We start from the raw sequence: 21,224 nt of genomic DNA on the forward strand, positions 1-21,224 counted from the left end.
TGCTGAGACACTTTCACTTCAGTTATTCTTGCTCTGTGAACCCTGTACAACACTCATCATATGTGATATGTGTTAATATAAACCATATTGATATTATATATCATTTTATACAATAATATTGTCTTTTGCACACTCTGTCTACATATTCTTGCACTCATAGTATATTATATTATCTATTGTATAGTCAAATACTCTATACTCTACTATATATCATATATTATTTCATACTCTCTGTATATTCTTTAAGTCTATATACACATATTTATACATGTGTACATGTTATAATTATTATTATTATATTACTATTATTATTATATATACTGTTGCTGCCATTATTACTATATACTGCTATTATATTGGTATAATTACTATCATATATAAATATATATTATGTTATATTATATACTATATATACTGTACTATTTTTACATACTGTCTAACAATAACATTACCATCCTATCATCAGTACTATTACCATCATCTTGCCACTGCACCTTATCTACCTATTTATCTTGTGTTTCTGTTTTATTTATTTTTTCTACCTCAATATTTTTTATTTGATTCTATTGTATTGTATTTTATTGTATTCAAATATACCGGCTGCTATGACGACTTAATTTCCCTTCGGGGATGAATAAAGTAATCTATCTATATATCTGTGAAATTCAAAGTGTAATGTGCTTCATCCTCCAATGTTTATATGCTGTATATAGGTTTTTTCATATTATTCCTTGTGTTTATATTTTTAGATTATTTAAAATAGATGCACTGTTACTTATTTACTTATACGGTAGGATTTTCACAGCCACACCGAGTCAAGTCACAGTTGAACAACCCTGCAGAGGGATTTTAATTTGAAATTGGATACAGTTGGATACAGGAATACCAGTGGAGTGCAGATGGTGAGAAAAGGATAGAACGTAAAAGAAGGAAAGGAAGAACAAGATAGATGACTAAAGGTGGTTGCCTGGATTGGCCATCGGGCACTTTGGGACAAATCCTGGTGGGCTGCAACATTTTTAAGCCATCGTTTGACATTTTGTTGTTATTTAAAGTGTAATGTGCTTCATCCTCCAATGTTTATATGCTGTATATGTTTTTGTTCTATAATTCCTTGTGTTTATGTTTTTAGATTATTTCAAATGTAGATGCACTGTTACTTTTTTCATGAACAACAAAAGTAGATATATTTTTTGTGGCATGTGCAGTAGTCTGGAGGCCCTTAGAGCGTTATGGTGAAATGCTTTCAGAGAACGTGCCTATATTTCATTCATCCTCTTTGTCCTTCCTGTGTAACCTCCTCTCTTCTCTCTCCATGTCTCAGGTTGAGTTGGACTCATCAGACGACAGACTGAGCATCAATGGACGACCCCCCAGCCTCGTCCGATTCTTCTGAGTTTAAGTCTTCAACCGGCGGCAACATCTCAGAAAATGAATTCTCGTGTCACTGTTGCTACGACATCTTGGTGAACCCCACGACTTTGACCTGCGGCCACAACTTCTGCCGCCACTGTCTGGCTCTGTGGTGGGAATCGGCGCACAAGAACGAGTGTCCGGAGTGCCGGGAGAAGTGGGAAGGCTTTCCGAAAGTCAACATACTGCTACGGTAGGATTTTCACCGACACGCCGAGTCAAGTCACAGTTGAACAACCCTGCAGAGGGATTTTAATTTGAAATTGGATACAGTTGGATACAGGAATACCAGTGGAGTATAGATGGTGAGAAAAGGATAGAACGTTAAAATAAGGAAAGGAAGAACCAGATAGATTTAACTAGGTAACTCTAAGGTAACTTTCATTGCAAATTTATAATCAATTTGACTAAAGGTGGTTGCCTGGATTGGTCATCGGGCAATTTGGGACAAATCCTGGTGGGCCGCTACCATCGTTTGACATTTTGTTTTTGTTAGAATATTTTGGTCTGTCCTCACAACGTCAAAGGGCTTTATTCTATTTTATATTTATTATAAATGCAATTAGGGTTAAGACACGGTTTTAGGGTTAGCGAAGGGATAAGATTTGAGGGAAGGGCTACGGAATACATTATGTTGACGAGTATCCTCACTAATAATAATATGAAGGAGAAACTTCATCAGAACTACTGCAAACTGTTGATGGAACAGTTTCACTCTGTGCTCTTCTCACACAACTTTGCCTTATTCTGCATCGACTATACCTGCACTACCAATTCTGGATGTTGTCTTTATTGTATATATTGTGATTCCATCACCAATTCCATGGGTTTGCATCATCCTGCTCTTCTTAGGGATGCAACTGACAAGCTGTTCAGCGAAGTCGTCCAGCAGAGGAGAGCTACGATCCAGGCAAACCCCCAAATCTCTCGGAGCCTGTTGGCCTTCCAGAGGTAGGAAAGTTTACTAACACGAGACAAGTTGTTTTGGTGTAAACCCAGTTGACATTACAAATCCATTAATTTAGAACAGCACTTCTATAACTTTGTCACGCTCAAGAGGGGCAGTTTCACACAAGAAGGATCAAAATTGAGCAATGACTTTTTTGTAAAGGAAGGTTACACATCCAGATGTGTTATTTGCTGGAGTTCCCCTTTGATAATGATGACGCATCTATGTGAACTTACCTGGTGTCTGGGCTAATTGGGGCCCGAGTACAGACAGTGTTAAGGAAAATGAATCAGGTGCTCTGGCCCTCACACATTGCTGCTCGCAGGCCTAGTTTGTATTCGACCCTTTGTTTTACCAAAGCAAACACTTAAATATCTGTCTGTTTTCAGATATGGCGACAACCTGGGTAGATCCCGGACAAACCAGCACAAAGGAGCAGGCTTCTTCTTCTCTGGTGTCTTAACTGCGCTGACATGTGTGGCTGTAAGTATACACGAGTGTTAACACCCACATGTAATAAGCTTTGTTTCTAAAATGAGTTCCTCTGTATGGATGAATTGGTCCCGAGCTGCGATACTGAACTTTTTTACTACAACGCTGCTTGAAACGACCTTTCTGCTACTTCCCACAGCAGCCGACCAAGGGGGTTGGGGTAGGTGGGTGGGGTTCATTTGATGTAGACAGTACATGTTTATTTAGTCCATGTGGCACTTGGGAGCAACGTCAATGTGTGTTTTGCCACATGGCAGTAAATGTGCATTGTGTAATCACGTTACAGCACGACCCCGGTTCTTTAATGAACACTGTGATTGAATCAGGTTGTTTGAGGGAAAACTGGAAGGAGACCTGAGCCTGTGTGTAAACCATCTGTTGATGTGGATGCTTTTGTTCAGTCATACAGGTTTAAATGTGCTAAATGTAAAGTCTAGTTTGTGAACCGAACCCTTTCTTTGCATCTAGATGTGTAAAACATTCGTTGTTTGTATAAGTTAAGGTAAACGAGGTATCACTGTACCTTGTCTATTAATGTCTTGTGTTTGGTCAGGTGATGGTGATGGTGTATCACTGGAGCAGTAGTGGGGGGGAGGAGCAAACCATGCTGATCAGTAAACCTGTGTCCCACTGGACGTCAGAGGAAGTGGTTTCCTGGCTGGAACATCTGGGTCCCTGGGCGCAGCTCTACAGAGAACCCTTCCTACGGGAAAGTGTCAATGGAAGGTAAAAAATTATAAAACTCGGTCAGTGAATGGATTTTCCAGAACTCGCAGATACACTTTAAGCAAAAATGCTAAATATTTTTTAATTTGAAGTTTTTCAGTGTGAGGATTTGTTATAATTATAGATTAATAAAAACCTATTTACTCAATAATTAGCATGAAAATTACCATCAGACTTTCTTTTTAGTAGGTTCACTCTATCGGACGACCGGTTTAATGGTACAGAGTAAAATATGGAAGTTTGAGTTTTATGCTGATCCAGCGTGCTGTGGATTTCTTTGCTTCAGGCTGCTGTTGATGCTCGATGATGAAGATTTGTTGAAGCTGCCGTACAGCATCGAGAATCAGGCTCACCGACGAGCCATATTGGCCGAACTGGACAGAGTTAAAGCTCTGGGAGTCAAACCTCCTCAGAACCTGTGGGAATACAAAGTAAGTTCAGACAATATTTTGGGAATGCAGATATTTCCACTGAGCAGCTTTCCAGTGACTCCAGCCCTGATATTGTGTCAAATGTGTCACTTTAAGTGATTTAGTGCACAGTCAAGTCATTAAAGAAAATGCAGATTTGAATTTGTTAGTCTGGAATCAGGAAGTCTGTGATTTCCTTTTCTTCCAGGCGGCTAACTCTGGGAAGTCTCTGTTCTTGCTCTACGCCCTGAAGAGCTCGCCCCGTCTCACACTCTTCTACTTGTATCTGTTCGACTACACGGAAACCTTCCTGCCCGTCCTGCACACCTGCTGTCCGGCCGTCTCACTCAGTGACCAATCCCTGGAGAGCAGCTTCTACATGACACAGGTGACTCACTGAATAAGTCAACATTGTCTCTGAGAACGAGTCCAGCTACTTCGACATTTACATGCACACTGAATATGAACAGAACTATTGACGTAACAGATTTGTGTGTTACTGATTATTAATCTAAAACATGTTCTCTTGTTTGTCAGCTGGAGCCCAACTGGCAGCAGTGGGCGGAGTTTCTGGTGAAGTACCTCCTGCTTCCATACCAGCTAATAGCTGAGTTTGCTTGGGACTGGTTGGCCGTCCACTACTGGACATCTCGCTTCATCATCGTAAACGCCGCGCTCATGTCTGTGCTGGAAGGCTGCGCCCTGTGGAGAATCTGCACGACAGCCGGGATCAGGTACACGCAGTGGGAGGGCTCCGTGTTCATGAGTTATTCTTTCCTGGCTCCTAAATTACCCACAATGCCAACCTGTGATGGCGGCTAAATGGTGCTATGAAGCAGTGTTTCCATGAATGGATGGATGGATGGATGGATGGATGGATGGATGGATGGATGGATGGATGGATGGATGGATGGATGGATGGATGGATGGATGGATGGATGGATGGATGGATGGATGGATGGATGGATGGATGGATGGATGGATGGATGGATGGATGGATGGATGGATGGATGGATGGATGGATGGATGGATGGATGGATGGATGGATGGATGGATGGATGGATGGATGGATGGATGACTTTATTCAACCCGAAGGGAAATTAAGTTGTCATAGCAGCCGGTATATTTGAATACAATAGAATAAAATAAAAAATATTGAGGAAGAAAGAATAAAAAACAGAAACACAAGATAAATAGGTAGATAAGGCGCAGTGGCAAGATGATGGTAATAGTACTGATGATATGATGGTAATGTTATTGTTAGACAGTAAATAACAATAGTACAGTATATATAGTATATAATATAACATAATATATATTTATATATGATAGTAATTATACCAATATAATAGCAGTATATAGTAATAATGGCAGCAACAGTATATATAATAATATTAGTAATAGTTATATAATAATAATAATTATAACATGTACACATGTATAAATATGTGTATATAAACTTATATATACAAAGAATATACAGAGAGTATGATATAATATATGATATATAGTAGAGGTATAAATATAAGTATTTGACTATACAATAGATAATATAATATACTATGAGTATAAGAATATGTAGACAGAGTGTGTGTGTTCAAGCTGTTCTGGTGAGTGGCTGTTGGTTGCGATAATATGTGGTCAAGTCGTCCATGTTTGTGTACAGTCCCAGTTAAACTCCCGAGGACTGTTTTCAACAATCAGTCGTTACTCGTTTAACTCGTATCTTCCTCTTTGTTTAGGTCCCTGCCACAGATGATGTGGAGCCACACGTGGAATATGTTATCTCAGGGGTTTGTCTTTGCCGTCCTGTGGCCTTTAGTCCCTCAGTTTGTGTGCAACTGCTTCTTCTACTGGGCGCTCTACTTCAGTCCCATCGTCAACATAGACCTGGTGGTGCAGCAGCTGATGCATCCAGAAACACAGGTGCCGTAACCGAGCTGCATGTCGTCAGCGCCCTGTCAGTGCCACACAGTTCAAAGCAAATAAAGTGAAATAGTCAGAAAGCCAGTTGCTGACAAGTGTTTATGTTCCGCGTTGAAGTCACAAGACTGACTTGTTTGCGGCTGGAAAGGAAGTTTTCTCGCTTCCTGGCTCCTCTCTGCTGGACGGCTGCCATGTGGAACAAGAGAGGCTTTGAGCCACTGTGGGAAAAGCAAAACCAACACAATAACAAACTGTGAACTATCTGTGATCGTATTGATTTGGAGAGATGACTGCAGTGGACTCGTTCACAAACCACATTGCCTCAATGGTTCCGGGGGCATTTATGCTAATGACGGGTCGGAGCATTGGTGGCGATGAAGACTGGTGCAGTGACTCTCATGTAGAGTCACGTAGGCAGCGTGGAATGTTCTCGGCGCGTAGTTTTTACAGAGAAAAGTATGATATTATGTCCAAGTTTGTCCTTTTGGGTGAAGATGGTGCAAAAATTTAATTTACATTGAATTAATATCTTTGTTAGATTAAGCTACGGTAAGAACCGTGTGCTCCCCACTACCTACTGCTCAAAACTGTACTTACTGACTGAAGTCACCTACATATCCCCTAGTGGTCAAAACAATACATTACATTATGGCTCCTACAACTGGCCTCATATGTCAGTTGATAGCTCTCTAGCACTGTAGTCCAGTAAAACCTTTGATTCCTATACAGACCTGTGTACTGTCCAGTGGAACAAAACAAGTATAAAGACATTTTTGTTTAAGTTCTAATCTAATCCACAGTCACTGAAATGAACAAATGCTGCTTCATAAGTATCAGTTTGATTTATGCTGTATTATAAGTGCATTCTGCAGATATTTCAGTCTGTCTCTCTGTTTCAAGAGTCAATGGCTGCAACAGTGGCTTGTTGAAATTTGTGGTTCTGCAGCCTGTCGGGGGAGCCTCAAGCTTTACTGTCGTTTCAAAAGAAATGAAGTCAGAAAAAAACAAATGTTCAACGTCCAAGTTTATTCCAGAAGTTCCTTTTCATACATGGTTTGTGGCACTTAGATTTAAAAGTAAACTTATTATCTTAAATCGGCATCTGTATCGGCATCTTTTTTGAGATGCCGATACAGATCCTTTTTTTCCAGTTTTCATGATTTTTCTTTAAGGAAACATGGTTTGAAGCAGATTTAATTTGTTCTGCTGACAAAGATTAAGTAGCACTTTTTTTTTCATTCAAAAGAGTTTTGCAGTATACTATTCCACGTGGTGTGGGGGGGAGGGGGGGATTAGAACTAATCAAAGACATGTTTATTATTATTTTTTACATTGTTCATTTGCACTTAAAGGTTCTACACTGTGATTCTGTTCTTAAATGTGTTCTGTTGACAAAGGAAAAATAAAGACTTTTAAATGTTATCCTGTTGTTTCTCATTATTGTGTTAATTGCTGGATAATTGAATTAGTTATATCATCAGAATTAGTCTATAGTACTATACTATATATAACATGTTCGTTTAAAAATTTAATAATATTTTATTTGTATAGCTCTAAATCATAATATTCATTAGCTTAAGGCTCTTATCCTAATCTTTTGTATTAAATGTAGATATGTTATGTATAATATATATAATATACCTTGTTTGTTTGTAATTTAGTCTGTTTAGTTATTGTTTGTCACTGAGCTTTTATCTAATTAACTTTCCATGAGTGCAATGAAATTTGAAGAAAGGATAATAATTTTATTTCAGCTACTTCTACTTCATTAAATCTATACTATTTTTATTTTTATATACTGTCTAACAATAACATTACCATCATATCATCAGTACTATTATAATTATTATTATTTCCCTTCGGGGATGAATAAAGTTATCTATCTATGCATCCATCCATCCATCTATCTATCTATCTATCTATCTATCTATCTATCTATCTATCTATCTATCTATCTATCTATCTATCTATCTATCTATCTATCTATCTATCTATCTATCTATCTATCTATCTATCTATCTATCTATCTATCTATCTATCTATCTATCTATCTATCTATCTATCTATCTATCTATCTATCTAACTTTGCTCGAACAATTGTAAATAAAGTTTCATTGACAGAAGATCCAGGAACGACCGCCATCTAGCGTTGGACTGTCGTCATGGCAGCAGAGGTTGTCTCCATAACGACGTAAGGGCTGTCTGTAAAACCCAAGTAGCACCGGAAACGCAAAAAAAGAACTACAAGACAATTTTAAGTGAGATAATTATTTAAGCGAGTTTATCTCTTTAACGTGAATATTATAAACAATAAGTCTATTTTTCAGTTTGCGTTAAGGGGGCGGGGTTAAACGTTCCGTGCGTTTGAACCGACAACTACTTGCGGACGATCCCTCGGCGGCGCTTGTTGCGGAAGTGAGAAGTCGACGTGGGGAAGAAAGGTTGGTCCGCGTTCGAGTCCAATCCGGTCCCCGGTGCGTCCCGTGGAACCGGTCCTCCTGCCTCCCCCCCCCCGCTGCCCCCTGCCCCCCCCCCCCGGTGATGGACGCCTGGAGCCGGGCCCTATAAATGGGACCGGGAGCCTGGAGCCTGTGATGCTGCGCCGGGTGCGGGTGTCTCTCCGGCAGGTGCTGCTCCTGATGGCCCGGAGACCGGATGTCCTCTGCGGGGCTGTTGTGCTCAGCGTCCTGCTCGTCCTGGCTCTTGTGCTCACCTGCAGGTACGAGTGGGATTCCGGGGCTGGTTTCCGGGATCTGACCGAACCGGGTCTGGACTTGTAAACTAGCTGCTTGTTCTGGTTCTCAAGTCTCAGCTGGCAGTGTTAGGATAAGAGGATTCACTGGTGATTAGAACCCTGGGGACATGTGGTGGATTCCCATAGAGCCACTGGTTTTAAACTGGGAGTTCAGATCTGTCATAATCAGGAACAATAATACATATAAAGTCCAGGAGGAACCTAGTCGTCTTATTTTGAAACCCTCTACCTAAATAAAGTGAGGTTTTCAACATGATTACACATGAGAGTCAACAAATCGAACAACAACTTGTGTATCCAACTACAAAACAAACAGCAACACTGTTATCAATAAGAAAGTAAAAGTGTGACAGTTGCATTCAAATGACTGTGACTGTGTGTGTGGAAGAAAGGGGGAGCATGTGGCTTATTTTCTGCAGCAGAATCCTTAAGAGACAACTCGTCAATATCTTAAAACAATAAAAAAATCACAGAAGATAAGTTGTGTTACTACAGTAAGTACACAACAAACAGCAACACTATTGTCAATAAGAAAGTAAAATGTGTGTGTTTGTGACAAGTGTAACAGTTGCATTCAAATGACTGTGACTTGTGTTGGGGGGGGTATGGACTCCCAGGTAACAGTAATCAGTTGAATCTCCAAAAACAACAACACATGAAGAAGAGCAGCAATAGTTAAATTGTCTTTTTAAGCATCTTTTGTAATGTAACTAATATTTTTCAACTCAGTTTGTTTAACAGAAAACTCTGTTTATGAAATTGGTTCCAATAACCAAACAAATCAAAGTTCTTCATCACAAACAGTTTTAACCAGTCTGGTTAAAATCACTGGCTGTAGACAAATGTATATGGTCTCAGAATATATATTGTTGGGATAAGAGGATTCACTGGTGATTAGAACCCCGGGGACATGTGGTGGACTCCCATAGAGTCACTGGTTTCAAACTGGGAGTTCAGATCTGTCATAATCAGGAACAATAATACATGTAAAGTGCAGGAGGAGGCAGGGAACCTAGTCGTCTTATTTTGAAAGCCTCTACCTAAATAAAGTAAGGTTTTCACACAACATTACACATGCGAGTTAATAATATGATTACACATGAGTCAACAAATCGAACAACAACTTGTGTATCCAACTGCAAAACAAACAGCAACACTATTATCAATAAGAAAGTAAAATGTGTGTATGTGACAAGTGTAACAGTTGCATTCAAATGACTGTGACTTGTGTTGGGGGGGGTATGGACTCCCAGGTAACAGTAATCAGTTGAATCTCCAAAAACAACAACACATGAAGAAGAGCAGCAATAGTTAAATTGTCTTTTTAAGCATCTTTTGTAATGTAACTAATATTTTTCAACTCAGTTTGTTTAACAGAAAACTCTGTTTATGAAATTGGTTCCAATAACCAAACAAATCAAAGTTCTTCATCACAAACAGTTTTAACCAGTCTGGTTAAAATCACTGGCTGTAGACAAATGTATATGGTCTCAGAATATATATTGTTGGGATAAGAGGATTCACTGGTGATTAGAACCCCGGGGACATATGGTGGACTCCCATAGAGCCACTGGTTTTAAACTGGGAGTTCAGATCTGTCATCATCAGGAACAATAATACATATAAAGTCCAGGAGGAGGCAGGAAACCTAGTTGTCTTATTTTGAAACCCTCTACCTAAACAAAGTAAGGTTTTCACACAACAGTACACATGCAAGTTAATAACATGATTACACATGAGAGTCAACAAATCGAAAAACAACTTGTGTATCCAACTGCAAAACAAACAGCAACACTATTATCAATAAGAAAGTAAAATGTGTGTGTTTGTGACAAGTGTTACAGTTGCATTCAAATGACTGTGACTGTGTGTTGGGGGGGTATGGACTCCCAGGTAATAGTAATCAGTTGAATCTCCAAAAACAACAACACATGAAGAAGAGCAGCAATAGTTAAATTGTCTTTTTAAGCATCTTTTTTAATGTAACTGAAATTTTTCAACTCAGTTTGTTTCACAGAAAACTCTGTTTATGAAATTGGTTCAAATAACCAAACAAATCAAAGTTCTTCATCACAAACAGTTTTAACCAGTCTGGTTAAAATCACTGGCTGTAGACAAATGTATATTGTCTCAGAATATATATTGTTGGGATTAGAGGATTCACTGGTGATTAGAACCCTGGGGACATATGGTGGACTCCCATAGAGCCACTGGTTTTAAACTGGGAGTTCAGATCTGTCATCATCAGGAACAATAATACATACAAAGTCCAGGAGGAACCTCGTTGTCTTATTTTGAAGCCTCTACCTAAACAAAGTAAGGTTTTCACACAACCGTACACATGCAGATAATAACATGATAACAAATGAGAGTCAACAAATCGAACAACAACTTCTAAAAAAAACAGTTGCTGTAGAAAGTTGAGTAAAAAGACATAGGTAGGTAGCAAATAAGAAAACACCTCTTCAGAAGAAAGGGGGAGCATGTGGCTTATTTTCTGTAGCAGAATCCTTAAGAGACAACTCGTCAATATCTTAAAACAATAAAAAAATCACAGAAGATAAGTTGTGTTACTACAGTAAGTACACAACAAACAGCAACACTATTGTCAATAAGAAAGTAAAATGTGTGTGTTTGTGACAAGTGTTACAGTTGCATTCAAATGACTGTGACTGTGTGTTGGGGGGGTATGGACTCCCAGGTAACAGTAATCAGTTGAATCTCCAAAAACAATAACACATGAAGAAGAACAGCAATAGTTAAATTGTCTTTTTAAGCATCTTTTGTAATGTAACTGTAATATTTCAACTCAGTTTGTTCAATTTGTTGGTGTTATTTTTATATAAGTTACCACTGATATATGTGCCAATACAAATTCGATATATCAGATTAGTGTATATTGTATAACAGTAAACTCTGCTTGAAATTGGTTCAAATAACCAAACAAATCAAAGTTCTTCATCACAAACACTGTTTTAACCAGTCTGGTTCAAATCACTGGCTGTAGACAAATGTATATTGTCTCAGAATATATATTGTTATATGTGTGTTGTTGTTATTGTGATTCCTCCTTTTAGACTAACACCTTGTTTTCCTGTGTGTAGCCGTGCTAAGGATGTGGTGGCAGCCGCTCGGCCTCCGGTGCGCTTCTTCTCTGCCGAGGCTCCGATAGTCGACCTGTACATGGGTCAGCTGGACCAGGTGGGAATCTGGATACTCAACATGTAGATTAATTAAACACTGGGATTTCCCTCCATCAGATATCATGAGATCTGCGTGAGAACTGGATTCTGTTTTGGCTTCTCGGACAGAGCAGCTTTCATCCTTTGCTCCAGATCTTAGTCCCTTACAGTAATAACTCAAGATCAACATAAAACAAATCCAGGAAAGCAATGACATCTATAACTTTATTGTTTCTCTCTAGGTGGAGCGTCTGAGGAGTGTGGCCGAGGTGTCGCTCATCTTCTTCTATGCCCCGTGGTGCGCTCACTCCATGGCCGCCCGACAGGAAGTGCAGCAGGTTGCTAAGAAGCTGGCCAAACAGGTACAGGACACCTGAGGTCACTCGGTGCTGCAGGGTTGTTTAAAGGTCACATAGAAACCGCACACAGTGGTTACCTGGTGTTTGGCTGTGGAGGAGTTAACAACAAAACCGAACAACAATACACTCGTAGAATAAAATTGATTTGATTGATTATTTATTTAAGCCTCGGAAAACACATTGAGGAATAAGACCCTCATTTACAATGGTGCCGAGGGTACAATGAAGAGTTAATACATTGAAAGGAAAATGAAATAAATATACATATATATATATATATACAATAATACAAGGGAAAAGGTCATAAACAATCATTTTTGACAATTCAATAAAAAACTATGGTTAAGTCAACTAACAGTTAAAATCACTGCAGGACAAGTCAGTTGTACATGAGATAAGATTCGAGAATTCCCTTAAAGAAATAAATGAGCACAACCTTAAAGATTTTAAATTTCAAATGTAGGGTGCCTTACAACAGAAAGCTGTCTTCCCCAAGTTAGTGTTAACACGAGGCAGATATAATGAAAGCCAGCTCTGGGAGCGGGTATTGTGGGTATTACAATTCCATCTGATGAGAGAGGAGAGATATAGTGGCAGTAGCCCAATGATTGTTTTGTAAATAGGGCTCTGTTATCGGATGTGTTTTTTTGTAGCCTGTATTCAGAATAATTAAGCAGCAGCAAATCCTTTAAATTCACAAAGGAAAGTTGGTAACTAGTAAGTCTGACTGTTGGGATGAACTTCAGAAAACACATTTACATCTTCACACATGACTGAGCATGATAACACAACTCCTCCTGTTTGTGGTCGTTTGCTTCAGCCTGTTTTTCTGTCGTTCTCACACACACAGGTGCAGTTTGTGGCTGTTAACTGTTGGTACAGTTTGGGGAAATGCAGGAGGCAAAACCGCCTCTACCACTATCCCATCATCCATCTGTTTTATAGAAGGTAAGACGGAGAAGAGGACAAATAAGGATATGAGGAGGTGAAGAGGAAGATGTCCTGTTCTGTACGGATTTATTATAAAACCTCTCGAGGCAAATTTGTGAAGTGCAGCATCTCAAATCCTCTCCTCTTTTCCTAGAATGTTAATATATATTATTGTTATTTTATGTAGGTATGTATGTTTGTGTGCGTGTTTATCTTTCTTTTTTATTTTTTTTTGTATGTATGTGTATGCAGTGAAGTTCGCCTGCATTTCGTTGTGCAACTTGTGTGGTATGTGTCAATGTGTTTTGTAGGTTCTTATTGGAAATTAATAAAAAAACATTGTTAAAAAAAAAAAGAATGTTAATATATATATATTAGTGTATAATAGTAGTTGATGTATGTTTCTGGTGGCTTGTTCTGCAAAGCACTTTGAGTCTTTGATCTAATTAGAAAAGCAGCTTTATAATAAATGCAGTCCTTTTTCCACTTGGTATTTTACGTTATAAATGTATTTATGATTTTGATTGTGATAAATTAAATGTACAAATTAGCTGTGAGGCGAGAGATTCATACATTACATCACTTAATTGATCCTTTATTCTTTTCTTGACTGCAGGTTTGGACCCATCGAGTACAAAGGTCCGTTCGTGGCTCTGTATGTGGAGAGTTTCATCCTCCGAGTCATCACGCCGCTCACGTACCTCCCGTCCAGAGCCACACTGGAAGAGTTCCTCTCCAACCACGAGGTATGTGTTGGCCTCAGGAACACAAAGCTCATCCCTGACTGTGTGAGCTGGTCGATAATAAGAGCTGTAAGCAGTTATGAATATGATCTATGACGACTGGCTGTGTCTTTTGTCCTTCCAGCCTCGTGTGGTGGGTTTCTTCCAGTTCGACTCCTCTCCTCAGCCACCGGGGTACATCACGTATTTGTCTTCGGCGCTGCAGGCTCTCAAAAGAGGTGAGAGAGGATTCACACAGCAGAGACTCGTTCTTACAAATCCTCAATGAAGCGGCTACAGGATCATATGATTAGCCGAAAAGAGCAGTTACTTATTCAAGTATCGTTAATGTTCTTCTCTTTATCTTACAAGAAACTGCAAAGAATTATGAGCAACAATTATTTACATTATCCATCAGAATCAGAATCAGAAGGTATTTATTGCCAAGTAAGTTTACACCTACCTGGAATTTGCTCTGGTTATTGGTGCATACAATGAACATAGAAACATAAAAACACAGTAAGTACAACACACATAAGAAAAACAATAAAAAACAATATATATTTACTCAGTATTTACTTCTTATTTACTCACTTTTTCTAATATTTATACAAAGTAACATTTATTTAGACATAAACATATCTATATAAAAGATAAAATATATAAAAGGTGGAGTAAAAAGTGAAATGCAAAACAGTAAAACAGTGTCAAATTGCAATATGCAATGTAATGCAGTAAAGTATAATATATATAAGTTATTATTTGATTGTCTTAGGGTCTGAAATAAAACGTCTGATATAGTCAGAATTGCACAGAGTCCCAGGTGATGTTTTTAAATGTGTTCTTTGTTCGTCCAAAATCTCCAAAACACAAAGCTTCATAATATTCTTAAGGGTCTTAAGTAGTATGTAAGGAAACTTTTAAGAGTTAAGAATCTGGAACTAGATAATTTTTTGATTTCTTCTTTTTAAAAAATTGCGACCAATTGTTTTAGCTATGTTCAAAAGATCTTTGTTTCATTCATCTGTTTTTCTGGCTGTTTTTGTGACGTAGATTTCCGCGGAGTCGTGCGTTTCGGGGTCGTGACAAACAGACAGGTGGCCGAGGCCATCTCCCTGAAAGAAGATGAGAGTGTTTATCTCCACAGGATATTGAACTCCTCTTTGGTGAGCAATGTGGTCAAGTCATGATTTAATCTACAAACAACGGCTAAAGAATGTATAGAAATGCTGAATAAGTTGTACTGTGGTTTTTAGATTTATAAAATGTTTTTTTGGTGCTTTCAGGTTTTCCCTCGACTGGAACGTAACTTCACGTCCGAGGGCATCTGCAGCTGGGTGTTCGAGCACCACCAGACCGTCCTCAAGTGGCTGCAGCCGCCGGGCACTAAGTCCCGCCTCCTGGAGCAGGAGCTGACTAAAGGTCCGGCGCTGCTGCTCTTCCTGCCGCACAATCCGCTCGGCTCCAAACCCGATCCCATCCTACACCAGGTGAGCAGCGATAAGTAGTGATGGCAACATGACGCTTCTTGAAGCATTGAAGCTTTCCATCCAATTGGTTCACTCATGGGCTGAAGCTTCACGGTGCTTCATTTGCTCTACTGCGCCATCGAGTGGACAATATGCAGGCAGAGTGATTAAAATGACACATGGCTTTGGAGTGTGAAGCTTTGAATTGAATAAATGAATGAATGACGTTTGTGATGCAAATACATGAATTATGATCTTATTAATATGGTGTCTGTCTTTATGATATAATGGGGGGGGTCAAAAGGGAAAGTGGAAACAGATTGGGCAGAGGGTTGTGATGTGACTGTGCTTATGTTACTAGGGCCAACACGTAAAATAGGGAGATTTTTTTTGCAAACAAACACGCAATACAGTCCCAAGTCCCCAAAATGCATACACGCATAACCCGCAAACCCTTTCCTGACTCAGTCACTTGGTAAGGCCGGCTGGCGAGCCTTTGTGACCACATACGTCATCAATACAAGCCTCGATACGCACTTCACAAAAATCCTTCTTGATTACTAAACACACGCTTCGAAGCTTCGACCCGGAAGAACACATCACTAGCGATAAGGGGAAAAATGGCTTCATAGTCTTAATCTTGTTTTAAATATCTAATTTTACTGCTGGTTTTGTATTTTTCAGATTGCCGACATTGCTGTGCGATATCATTCCTGTGAGAATAACGACCACTCAGGCTCGGAGGGGAGGTCCCACTTCCTGTGCTGCCAGTCGGTTCTGCTCCCGGAGTCCAGGACCAGTGTGTGTGAGGTGTGTCTCCGCTCGTCAGGACAGAGTCGGAGCAGCTCTTCCCTCCGCTGCTCGTTCCCCTCCTCTGCTCGGGGGGGGGACGTGTTGCGGCCTCATCTCCAACGCTGCTGCCTCCAGCGACTTCCTGCTCCTGTGGCCACGGACTCCGCCTCCTCAGTGGACTGTAGCAACCTCCTGAACAGCTACAGCCCGTTCAGCCAGTACAGTGCCTGCTGCAGACCAGTAGAACCTCAACTCAACGAGTCACAAGCCAAAGAGGGGCCGGACATGCACAGACTCACGCCCCCCCCTCTGTCCGTCCCCCCGTCCTCCGTCACCCAGCAGAGAGAAGACGGCATCACGGGACTCCGGTGTCAGACCAACAGGACGCTCAGGTTTTATCTGCTGGACGTGGCTCTGAACTGGCCCCTGGCCGTGAGGCTCGGGGCCACAGGCAACAGTACGGCTGCTCTCCACCAGGGGGCAGGTGACCCCGGTGATGGGAGCAGCCACCGGTCGTTCGCAGCGATCGTGAACCTGAAGGACGAGGTTCACTACGTCCTCCATCGCAGCCCAGCAGCCACACTCACAGAGTCCCTGGGTGAGACCAGGACACGGCTACACTCAGTGGTTACACTTTATTAGGAACACAACGGCCTTTCAGAAGGAACCTTTGAGGAAGAGTTCTGCTAAACCCTGAGAATTTGAACTCAGATCCACTTGTGTTTCTATTGAAAAATTGCCTTTTTTTTTCAAAGACCATTGTCAAAGTTATTATAATAATTTAGAGATAATTAACTCTTTTAGAGTTTTGTGTTGTAGGTGAATGGGGAGACTTTTGAGTGAACTCTCTGTGCCATGTTTACACAAATTGAATGGAAAGTTGATGAGTCAAGTTTAGGTCAATATTAGTTTTCCACAAATCATCACCTGAGAATTAGGACTTAGAGTTTAGCATTGTATCCATATTAGCACATTAGCTGAAAGAGTTTCAAGGTCTTTTACATGTTAGTATCTGTTTATTTGTTGTCAATTTATCGTTGAAAAACTTTATTACAACTTTAAAATACACCTTACATCAGTAATGAGATGCCCACTGTCTGTAATGGTGGCAGCAGGTCAGGGAGTCACAGTTAGTCATTCATTTAATTGAATTCTATCCTGTTTGTATTTGAACATGATCCGTGTAGTGGTTCTCTGTTTTCATTGTGTGTCTGTGTGTGTGTGTGTGTGTGTTACAGAGGCCTTCATCAGGAACTTCAGTGCTCCGTACAGTCTCTTGCAGAGACACTTGGTCGGAGAGGAGAACAGGAAGGGAGGTGAAGAGGAAGCCAGGCGTCCTCGCCCTCTCATCACAGAACTGACCACCTCCTCCTTCTTGCCCTCCGTCATGGATCTGCAGAAGGTGACGCAAGACGCCGCTTCAAGATCTCTCTCCTCTCTCCTCTCTCCTCTCTCCGCTCTCCTCTCTCCTCTCTCCTCTCTCCTCTCTCCTCTCTCCTCTCTCCTCTCTCCTCTCTCCTCTCTCCTCTCTCCTCTCTCCTCTCTCCTCTCTCCTCTCTCCTCTCTCCTCTCTCCTCTCTCCTCTCTCCTCTCTCCTCTCTCCTCTGTGTGTATTTGTGTGAGAGGTTTCGGCTTTTCAGGCACCGTCCCAAACAAAGTCAGAGGTTGTTATAAAACACCGACAGTGACTCATTCCTGACGAATCATTCTCCAATGTTTGTGCTGGAGAAGTCAAATCTTAAGGCAAATATTATTTTTGCAAAACGGAGACAAAATAGATAACTGTTTAAACACATTAAAACAATTTCTCATTGTGCTCACAGTAGAACAGGATAGAAGCAACATGCAAATACAACCAAATGAGCACATTTTAAAAATACACAAAGTAACAGGGATGTATACATACATTTGGCTAAACATGTGTGTGTGTGTGTGTGTGTAGGATGTGCTGCTGATCTACTACACTCAGTGGTGTGGATTCTGCTCCGTTCTCAACCACATCATCATCCATCTCGCCAGATTGTTGCAGGAGAACAGCACCATCACTGTTGCCAGGTAACGTTTGTCTTAAGGTTTGACTGTTTGTGAATCCACTGAGCCCGTTGACTCACACTTCTCTCTGTGCAGGGTGAATGTAGCTCGCAATGACCTTCCCTGGGAGTTCATGGTGGATCATGTTCCCTCCATTCTTCTCTTTCCCAGATACAGGTGAGAACTAAAGTGCACTTTCATTTCACATTCAACAGAGCAAACACCAGCTATGCACAGTCTCCTTGAATTCAATCGAGCACCTTTCTGGATCCGCTCCTTTGTTCAGATCTGAGCCAAAATTTAAAGAGTCCTGTCTTGGTCCACGTCCCATCATTCCACCACATTTCATGGAAATCCATTCAGTATTTGTTTTCATAATCCTGCTGTCAAACAAACAAACAACCCACCGTCCAGAGGTGGAAACATAATCCCCCTAGCGATATATTGACCAGTCAAATAGACACACAAACATTTGCAAATTAACATTTTCCAGTCATATCTGCTCACAGATTGTTTACAGCTCCCGTACGGAATTTAGATTAACAGGAGAAACACAGACTTAATGTACATAATTTCAATTTCTTCTTGTCTTTAAGAAAACATCTGAGTGTAAAGTTTCCAGACGACCTTCCCATCACGTTACCCAACCTCCTCCACTTTGTGCTGAAACACTCTGGCTCTGCACACGATGCAGACAAACCGGTAGCTTCCTCTGTCAAGGCCGACGGGACCGGACCGGCCGCCGTCCTCCGCGCAGAGTTCCTGGCGCTGCAGCGGGAAGTTCAAACGCTGCACAACGCCCGAGAGCGTCTCTCCCAGCAGCTGGCGCAGCTGTGGCGCGACAACCGGCGCCTGACGTTCGACACGCTCATCTTAGAATCCCAGAACACTGAGCTGCAGCGAGAGAGGCAGAGCCTGGAGGAGCAGCATCAGGAGAAGAGCCGGCTGCTCGGGAAAGCGGTGAGACGCCTGCAGGAGCTGGCGGACGGCTCGGAGAACCTGCTGAACGAGAACACGCTGCTGAGGATCCTGCTGAGGGCGCTGAGGGACAGGACGCAGGAGGAGGAGGAGGAGGAGCAGGAGCAGGAGGAGCAGGAGGAGGAGCCAGAACAGAAAAGAAGCCATATGGCCTCTTGAACACACGTCTGCAGGGAATCCTGAGGAGGAGAGAGCAGGAAAACGAAGGGAGGACTGGAAGGGATGAGAAAGAAAGGATGACATGAAACTGAAATGAGGAGCTAATGTAAAACCAAAATGGCGACAACCTAGTAGATTTCATCCCAAGAGAAAACGAGGATGAAACGACAGTTGTTATCTGTCGTGAGAAATGAAGACTGCTGCTGAGTCAGGAAACACGTAGCGAGCTGTGATGATGGAGGATTCATCCACTCGCATGGACACTAGTGCGGGGGGGTTCAGTGCCAACTCTCCAAGTCACATGACTCAGTTCTGATTCTGCGATTTGAAAAAAACCTAATGTCTACGGTGGAAGATGTAACCTGAGTTTAAATTTCTAAAAAACACTCTGCAGCCAAAGTCTCTCCCTTCGTGGAATCACTGTCTGTCCTCATCTGACGGTTTTCAGCCGACTAGTGCATGACCGACACAAACCAAACTGAATCAGGCCGAGTGCAAACAAAGACTTAAGGTTAAATAAAAGAATCGAATAAATTGAGGCCGGAAACATTTTTATTACTACGACAGTTCAGAGGATAAATGTGAATTTCCACAACACTAATTCCATTGGTGCATCAAGAGTCGCGTTTAATTTTTTAACAGAATTTATATTTTCAAACTCTTAAATTATTCACGTCGTTTCCTTTCTGCCTCCTGATCAGCTACTGTTAACACTTCCGGATTTTTTTTCAAAATAAAAGCCTGGGAAAGAAAGCCCACTGTAAAAGTTCTCCAGGTGCAGGAGTGATGGGTTTTTTTTTATACTGGTTTATAAATTCTGGGTTTCTGTATTTCTAGATAATTTTCTTAGGATGAATCGTATATTTTCGTATTTAATAACACGCAAAATTGGGACTTATTTAGTTGGTAAACTTCCATTCATTTCCAAATGCAGAGTCGGCACAACCGGCAGGAAACTTTTAAAATATGAAGAATTCTAAACAGAGTTTGGTGGATTTGTTACATCTGCAGGATTTAGAGGAAACTCTCACCTGCTGCTTCACAATCCTTTAATTTAATGCCCAGTAGCAGGTGAGAGTTGGAGAGTTTGGCTGCAGAGGCAAAGGGCTAATGAGGTTTATTTAAGAGCACTTGAAATAATCAACTGTTGTTTCTGTTTCTGTTATTTTTGACGGGGAAATAATTGTTTTGTTAAACTGATCTATTTTTCCACGAATCTTTTCATCTCTGCGTCACTACAATATTATTTCTGTGTAACTATTCAGGTATTCAGAACCAGGTGCTGCAATCGTTTACATGTGAAATATTGCACCAGTTTTTACTGATTAAAAATCAATTCTTCTTACTTCCTGTTTTTATAATTGTGGCTGACGTGTGACACTGAGCAGTCAATTACTAAATCAATATAATGAGCATGAATCAGTCGGATCAACTCACCTCTGCCATAATAAATTCCATATCTACATTTGTATTAAGTAAATTCTATGCACTTTGTATTTATGTATGTATTTATAAGTTATAATATGATTAATACATTTGACTTAAATATTAGTTACATCTGGCCGACCTTCCTCTTTCCAGTTACTTTAATACAAAATGTTTGACACTAATAAACATTTTAAAACTAATAGATTCAGAGGATCTCACCTCATCTGGTAACTTGACAATAAAGAACTTTATCTAAAAATATATATATAATTCACTGCATGTATTTTATTGCCTTATTCATTTACAGGTTATCAATTCAGTCCTTTAACAATATCATTTTTTTTTAACTTTTAACTTTGTTATAATTCTTCTGTAATGAAGCTATGAGGGATTAAGAAATAAATGTTTATTTTTAAAATGAAGTTTGAAAACCAATGGTGTTGAAGTCACACTTACTTTCTATACATTTGAACATTTGGGGTTTAAATATTTCCTTCAGTATA

The 21,224-nt window shown here is 40.4% G+C and overlaps 2 protein-coding genes across 2 annotated transcripts in view; both read left to right on the forward strand.

Annotated features, from left to right (window-relative positions):
• LOC133017374 (bifunctional apoptosis regulator-like) overlaps positions 1 to 7,200 on the forward strand; it is an 8,358-nt gene extending 1,158 nt beyond the window's left edge. The window contains exons 2-9 of the mRNA XM_061083577.1: positions 1,325 to 1,606; positions 2,266 to 2,364; positions 2,752 to 2,845; positions 3,408 to 3,580; positions 3,867 to 4,011; positions 4,199 to 4,378; positions 4,528 to 4,724; positions 5,733 to 7,200. Of these exons, the coding sequence (XP_060939560.1) occupies positions 1,362 to 1,606; positions 2,266 to 2,364; positions 2,752 to 2,845; positions 3,408 to 3,580; positions 3,867 to 4,011; positions 4,199 to 4,378; positions 4,528 to 4,724; positions 5,733 to 5,925 (1,326 nt within the window). The 5' untranslated portion in view covers positions 1,325 to 1,361 and the 3' untranslated portion in view covers positions 5,926 to 7,200. The remainder of the gene's footprint in view (positions 1 to 1,324; positions 1,607 to 2,265; positions 2,365 to 2,751; positions 2,846 to 3,407; positions 3,581 to 3,866; positions 4,012 to 4,198; positions 4,379 to 4,527; positions 4,725 to 5,732) is intronic.
• A 1,257-nt stretch (positions 7,201 to 8,457) lies between these two features.
• Positions 8,458 to 20,762, forward strand: txndc11 (thioredoxin domain containing 11). The gene is made up of 13 exons (XM_061090995.1): positions 8,458 to 8,635; positions 11,776 to 11,872; positions 12,096 to 12,215; positions 13,063 to 13,160; positions 13,759 to 13,888; positions 14,010 to 14,103; positions 14,918 to 15,030; positions 15,151 to 15,354; positions 16,018 to 16,723; positions 17,364 to 17,527; positions 18,068 to 18,180; positions 18,253 to 18,333; positions 18,753 to 20,762. Exons 1-13 carry the CDS (start codon positions 8,511 to 8,513, stop codon positions 19,291 to 19,293), a joined length of 2,586 nt encoding a protein of 861 aa, XP_060946978.1. The 5' UTR covers positions 8,458 to 8,510; the 3' UTR covers positions 19,294 to 20,762.
• Positions 20,763 to 21,224: the final 462 nt, after the last annotated feature.

This window comes from Limanda limanda, chromosome 2 (genome assembly GCF_963576545.1).
Source record: "Limanda limanda chromosome 2, fLimLim1.1, whole genome shotgun sequence".
NCBI classification, from domain to species: domain Eukaryota; kingdom Metazoa; phylum Chordata; class Actinopteri; order Pleuronectiformes; family Pleuronectidae; genus Limanda; species Limanda limanda.